The following is a 7073-nucleotide window of genomic DNA, read 5'->3' on the forward strand; positions in this document are numbered from 1 at the left end:
TCAGAGCTGACCCCAGAAATCTGTGGTCATCTTCTCATATCTTCTGTGGTGTGGGTGTTGTTTTGTTTTTTTTTTCCCCTCTGGTACGGAGACAGGTTGAAGAACTGAAGGAAACGGTGAAAGAAGAGTTCATGCCTTGGGTATCGCAGTATCTTGTGATGAAGAGAGTCAGTATTGAGCCCAACTTTCACAGCTTGTATTCAAACTTCCTTGACACACTCAAGAACCCAGAGTTTAATAAAATGGTTCTGAATGAAACCTACAGAAATATCAAGGTGAGTAGTGCGAGTTTTCTAATACTTCAGTAGATCTGAAGCTTTAGGAGCGTGCTGTTCTGAGGCTGTTAGCTTAACTGCGTGGCTGATCATCAGACTGTTTCCAGTCAGGAATGTACCAAAGACATAATTCAAACGATATGATGAGAGGGCAAATCTGCATTTGAATTCACTGGTGTAGGTGGACTCAATTTGTGTGAGGCTTGTGCATTAAAACCTGGAGGGAAATTGCCTGTGGTCTAGTTCTTCAGTGTGAAGAAAGCCTAAAGATGAGAAAAACACTCTCTGCTGTTCTGGACAAGGAATAAAGGAGAGGAGGAGGATTTAGAAAATGGGGGTCTAACAACCAAAATTCACTGGAGGACTGAGATGATGCGAAGGGGAGGAGACAACAGAAGTGGTAGCCCAGAAAAGATGAGCAGGTGCAAGAAGTTTGTCAAGGAAGCACTATTTTTAAACCCATTGGTGGAATTTCCTGACCACCGTGGGTTACGCTATAGTGCAAAAGGATCTCCTGGCTCTTTAGAGCATCGCTGACCTTGTTGTGTGCAGCTGATGCTCCTCCTAAGCTCAGGAACAGAACTAACAGCAGAATACTTGTGACTTGATTTAAGACTCGAAATGGGAAGTGCAAACTCTAGCCTTCAGGTCTGTGACGAAGCGTTAAGAGGAAGCATTGCCTTCACAAGTTCGCTTTAACAGTCTTGACAGTCAATGGTGAGATCAGAAAAAAGAGTAATCCTCTTTTTGATCCTCTCAAAGAGTTTTGAAATCATTACAGGGCAGATTTATGGGCTGCTGCCTTGAAGGGAAGGCTGCTTTTGAGTATCTCTAATGTGGTTGAAGCTCAGAACTTAGTTCTAAAACTTAGTCTTAAGTCAGATCAGCTGCTGGATTTGGTTTTGAGTCTGATTATCTTCCTGTTGCTCAAACTGTTTGTTTGGTTTTTTTTATTAGGTGCTACTGACATCAGATAAAGCTGCAGCCAACTTCTCGGACCGTTCCTTGTTAAAGAACCTTGGTCACTGGCTGGGAATGATTACGCTGGCTAAAAATAAGCCCATACTGCACACGGTGAGGTTCTGTCTTTACGGATTTGACAGGAATTGGCATGCTGTTATGCAGCACCATAGGCTTTGGGAAACTTCATCGCCCTCCTGGTGCCTCTTTTTTGTGTGTTAAGTACAAAGTCTGATTCCAGAATTGGTCATTAAAGAAGTCTGAGTATTTTTTGTATAGCAAAGTTAATATCTAAGTCCTTGGCAAAAATAAATGAATTAATCCCGTGTAAAAGTGTATATCTGTAAATCCTCAATCAAAAAGTAACTGCTGCTTAGTCTGAAATGCAAGGACTGTCTTGACTCAACCTTGCCAGTATGTCCTGTATGGAAGTAGCACACAAGTAGAATTTTTGCCGTGTGCTTGCTGTTTTCTCCACCCTCTTCCCCTTTCCAATTGTTGATGGTATTTTTCAGGATTTGGATGTCAAATCGCTGCTACTGGAAGCATACGTTAAGGGACAGCAGGAACTGCTTTATGTAGTGCCGTTCGTTGCCAAAGTCTTAGAATCCAGTGTCAGGAGTGTGGTAAGTGACTTTGTGCTGACAGGTTTACTCCTCAAGTGGCAGAACAAGTACTGCAGAAAGTAATCAGCTTTTTCCACCAAGTGCAAACTGTTTGAGTTTCATGGAGAGAAAGAAGAAGGGTGTAAGGGCTTAAAGGAATTCTGTTTTGAGGGAAAGTAGGTGACCTGTGCATTTTTCTCAGCCTAAAGAGGTGGTGTTAGCTGTTCTGTGATGTCCCTGCACAGAACTCTGGGGAGAAATGGAAAGATGCACTGAAAGGTCTATTTCTTCTTGGATTTTATTGTTTGAATTCCCCTGCCCCGCTCTGACCCTGTGATCAGCTCTGGTCAGTTCTGCTTGACATAGAACTGATCCCTCAGAGGGACCAAGTCATTGTGTTTCCAGTTTAATGTTCAACTAGCTTCCTAATAGGGTTCCAGTCAAACAGAATACTAAATTCAGCCCGGACTGCAGCTGTACAAACTTCTGCACGGTGGTTTGCACACCTGTTCACTTGTCAAAACCTTCCAGTCCTCACTTATCCAAACAATTCAAGAAGTTTGTGTCATTTTGCTCTTCTCTTTCTCTTGTAGGTCTTCAGGCCTCCGAACCCATGGACAATGGCCATTATGAATGTTTTAGCTGAGCTACATCAAGAACATGATCTAAAAGTAAACTTCTGTTTTTCTTTTCTATACCTGTGTGAGGTTTTCTTGACATACCGGTCAAGAAGGGAGATGTGATGGACCAGATTTCACTTCTCACTTCTTTAGCGTGGGGAGAATTGGGCATTACTTAATTTGGTAGAACTTGGATGAAACTCTTCTCCTGTGAGGTCAGCTCGCAAGATACTTGTCTAATCCTCAGTGGCTATTAAAGTCGAAAAGGCATGGGGTTAGAATGGGAAGCTGGGGAGTCCAGTGGCCCAGCAAAAGTGCGGGTGTTTTCCTTGTGACATAACCTAAACTAGAATTGTTGTGCAGTTGAACCTGAAGTTTGAGATTGAGGTGCTCTGCAAGAATCTTGCACTAGACATCAATGAGCTGAAACCTGGAAGTCTCCTGAAAGATAAGGATCGTCTGAAAAATCTGGACGAGCAGCTCTCTGCTCCAAAGAAGGATGTGAAGCAGCCAGAGGAGCTGCCACCCATCACAACAACTAGTGAGTACACTTCATGCAGAATCCAGAACCACACTGTAGCGGTTCCAATAAGACAGGTTGTGCTGTCGCAGAGGAAAACGTGGAGCTATCGTAACATTGCCGAATGCTCGGGTAGTTTGCTGATAGAAGTGGGTATATAGAGTTTGGAGATGGGAAGGGCGTGGAGGCTGTCCTGAAGACTAAATCTAGCTGTGCTGCATGTAACTGCTCCTTAGGAGGGAGTGAAGCAGGATGGATCTGTTAACATCAGGGGCTAAGCTGGGTCAAAACGTGCTCATGCTGGTTTGGTATTAATCATTGGGAAAATGGAAAACAAAAATTGCTCGATAAGTTTAGGAGGCTTCATGATCAAAGTGCAAAACTTTTCTGTCTCAGTCTTGCTGATTTAAACGAGATCGATGTGCTTCCATTATAAGTGTTAGCCTTTCGGTAATGGTTCAATCCAAACGTTGCTCTATTCTCCAGCTGCTTCTACAACTCCAGCTACCAGCACCACTTGTACAGCCACGGTTCCTCCACAGCCCCAGTACAGCTACCACGACATCAACGTCTATTCTTTAGGAGGGTTGGCTCCACATATTACCCTAAATCCGACGGTAAGTTTTGCAGCTGATTGGCTAAACGAGGTCTTACCACCGGCATTGCTGCAGGGCTCGGCTGGTGGGAGCAGGGCTTTGTAAGCTGGAGTTATTGGAGTGTCACCTCTCCAAAGTCATGGGGTGGGTGAGCACTAACAAAAAAGCACATGGAAGACTTTAGGGTGGTTAGTAGTTGGCATTAGTTAACAAAATTTCACATGGTCAAGTGCTCTTTTGCTGTGACATTGACGTTAGTATCCAGTCTAGTTCTGGCAATGTCAGTAGCGATAGTTGTTATCAGGACTTAAGCTTAAAAGGAGCTTCTGTGCTCCTTAAGAGTGACCTAGTTCTTAAGTTAGTCTTTGCATTGTGCTCAGCTGCAGCTGTGGAAGAGAAACGGTCCCATGTCCCGGTTTCAGAATTACAAACGGGTATTGTAATAGCTGCACGTGGAACGTGGCAGGGCTGCACTGTAGCCAAGCTATGACAGTAAATCTACGAGCTGTTCAGAAAATGTGAAGATCTAGGGTAGGTGGGATTCCAGTTTACTTTTTTCTCACCCAGCTTTCCTAATCCTCCTCCAGATCCCGCTGTTTCAAGCGCACCCGCAGCTGAAGCAGTGTGTGCGGCAGGCGATAGAGCGAGCGGTGCAGGAGCTGGTCCATCCGGTGGTGGATAGGTCCATCAAGATTGCCATGACGACGTGCGAGCAGATAGTCAGGAAGGACTTCGCGCTGGATTCGGAGGAGTCGCGAATGCGTGTGGCCGCGCACCACATGATGCGGAACCTGACTGCTGGGATGGCCATGATTACCTGCAGGGAGCCTTTGCTGATGAGCATAGCTACCAACTTGAAAAATAGTTTTGCTACTGCACTGAGGGTAAGAGTCGTGTCATCTGAAGCTTATTTCCAGCTTAGAGGACTGTAGACATCCAGCATTAGCAAATCAGTTCTCCACACGGTAGACTTGGGAGGTGACTTACGTGGCTTAACAGGCAGGGATGCGAAGTTAGCAGGCAAAAGTCTCATGGTTTGTGGAATTACAGTGGAAGAAACTGTGCTGAGATGCCAGCTCATGTCAGACACTCTTAAGCCTGTAATGTGGATCCTACTGTGGTGCACACCAACTTCCTGACTACCTTTTTCTTTTCCCCCAGTGTTCCCTGCAGTTTGATCCCATCACAGAAGCCTTGGAGTGCTTCTGTTTGTGTGGGTTTTGAGGTAGAAGAGCTAGAGCGGGCAGGACTGAGTTGGTTCTGGGACTTTCTGGTGATGTCTTGGATTGCTTCAGCATGCTTCAGGCAGATTTTACTGACATGTGGTGTTGCTAGATATGAAAACAAGAAGTTTTTTGTGTTGCAGAAGAAAGTGCTGAACAAGACATCAAAAAATTCACATCTGCCTTATTCTATGTGAAGGGGGTTAACAAGCAAGGATTTTCTTTTATTTGGAAGAAGTGAAGCAGTTCTCAGAATTTGTGAGAAAGGGTAGATCTTAATGGACAAGGAAATCCGAGCAGATTGGACTGTTTGAGTTAACGTGCGTGCTTCGTTTCCAGTGGGAGTTGCTGCTTTGCACCCTGGAAAGTCAGTCCATCTGTTCAGGGTGCTCTTAAAGCAGACTCCTGAGAAGAGAAGAAAATCTGTATCAGAAGGGGAACCCTCTGGAAAAGGCTTAGGACTGCTGTTTCGCATTGCTAGCAAAGCACCTTTCTGTCTTCTGGCTAGAATCTAGGAAGTGGAAAACTTTTAGGCTTGATTATTTTTTTTCCTGCGTTAGCATCTGTTGTCTGAGCATCAGTCTAAAGCAGGGCTTTGTTTCTGTGCCCTGGAGATAGGTTGGTGAAGACGGAGAACCTCCTGCTGGTTTTGTTCCTTGTTGAAAGCCTTTACTGTCATCTTGCCTGCATGTTTTATTCAAAGCTATGCAAAATTAAATTTATTATTGTGTGTTCCATGCAAAGAGAGTGTGTTCCTAAGAGCATTCCCTTTTATTGCTGGTGTTCTATAGAGGCAGTGGTGCAGCTTTTAAGGCTTGTAATAGACAAGGAAAATTTACCGCCTTCACTGATTGCTGTGGTTTTCAATAGGCAGCCTCCCCACAACAGAGGGACATGATGGAGCAGGCGGCTGCCCAGTTGGCGCAGGATAACTGCGAGCTGGCCTGCTGCTTTATCCAGAAGACGGCTGTGGAAAAGGCAGGCCCCGAGATGGACAAGAGGCTTGCAACTGTAAGTGTGGGACTGCTGTCTTTTACAAGTGTTGGGCGTGCTCAGATACATCCAGACTCGGTGTCTAAATTCCTTGTGGTGGTTGGTGTGTTTTCCAGGAATTTGAGCTCCGGAAACACGCGAGGCAAGAGGGTCGTCGATACTGTGATCCTGTTGTGTTAACCTACCAGGCGGAGCGGATGCCGGAGCAGATCAGGTTAAAGGTGAGGGTATTAACTCGGCCGTGTTCTGATGCTGCCTCTTGTTCTAGGCTGTTCCTTTTGCTGAAAGATGACCAGTCTGTTTCCTTAGCTTGTCTGCTTTGTATTTTCTTCCCTTAAAGGACATTCCATGTGGTCCTAGGAGAGCATTTCTCTTGTGCCTCAGACATGCATGAAGCCAGTATTCGGTTATTCCCGTTTCTGGTAATGCGAGTTGCAGTTGTGGAGCAAAATCCTCCTCTTGGGAGGTGTGACAGGAGACAGGACCTCAGCACAGAGCAGCTAAATCCTACTGATGATGTCTAGGCCGCTCTGTTTAAGACCATGACTGAGCAGCTACCTGTGACACAAACTGCCCTCCTTTCTTCCTGCTGCAGGGCATAACAAGGAGGTTAACGCTCGTTCTTTTCATTGCACAGGTTGGAGGTGTGGACCCAAAACAGCTGGCTGTTTATGAAGAGTTTGCACGCAATGTCCCTGGCTTCTTGCCTACCAATGACTTAACTCAGCCTACAGGATTCTTGGCTCAGCCTATGAAGGTAGAGATTTCTGAATTAATCAGCTTGAGAGTGCTGTAGCTGTTTGGTGAATGCTGCAGAAGTGGTGTCCTTTGCTAAGAACCAGGCTGAGTTGCTGGAGAATAGTGGCTGAAAGGTGTGTTGATTTTAATGTCAGGCTAGTGACAACAATAAAACTTTTATCCAGTCTTCGGGGTTTGTAACCCAGCCTGGGACGAGATCTGCTAGTGGTGATTACTACACGTTGGTTTAGTAGCAGAGAAACATTTTATTCAAATCTCAAGTTTCTTTTGTGGGAAGATCATGGATGCAAGTATGGCTTTTGAGATAATGAAGAGGTTTTTGTGTGCCTACTTGGCCTTTAAGGGCTGCTAGAATTGTGTGCTAGTTATTTCCACAGCTTAATTTTCGTATTTAAAATGCCAGCATAACTAACCACAGTACCCTAGGTGTTTATTTTCTGGACACTGTAATTTCTGAAGCAGAACCACCAATGAGTATTTGAGTTTCACAAATACAGTCCTGGCAGAAATCACTCATTCCTG

The 7073-nt window shown here is 45.0% G+C and overlaps 1 protein-coding gene across 1 annotated transcript in view; it reads left to right on the plus strand.

The window, feature by feature from the left end:
* Positions 1–7073, plus strand: part of CNOT1 (CCR4-NOT transcription complex, subunit 1) — a 47419-nt gene that overhangs the window by 26610 nt on the left and 13736 nt on the right. The window contains exons 24-33 of the mRNA XM_010140997.1: positions 96–275; positions 1233–1349; positions 1751–1861; positions 2434–2511; positions 2824–3001; positions 3467–3597; positions 4164–4460; positions 5670–5810; positions 5909–6013; positions 6430–6549. Coding sequence (XP_010139299.1) covers positions 96–275; positions 1233–1349; positions 1751–1861; positions 2434–2511; positions 2824–3001; positions 3467–3597; positions 4164–4460; positions 5670–5810; positions 5909–6013; positions 6430–6549 — 1458 coding nt within the window. The remainder of the gene's footprint in view (positions 1–95; positions 276–1232; positions 1350–1750; positions 1862–2433; positions 2512–2823; positions 3002–3466; positions 3598–4163; positions 4461–5669; positions 5811–5908; positions 6014–6429; positions 6550–7073) is intronic.

This window comes from Buceros rhinoceros, unplaced genomic scaffold (assembly GCF_000710305.1).
Source record: "Buceros rhinoceros silvestris isolate BGI_N320 unplaced genomic scaffold, ASM71030v1 scaffold8798, whole genome shotgun sequence".
Taxonomy (NCBI): Eukaryota; Metazoa; Chordata; class Aves; order Bucerotiformes; family Bucerotidae; genus Buceros; species Buceros rhinoceros.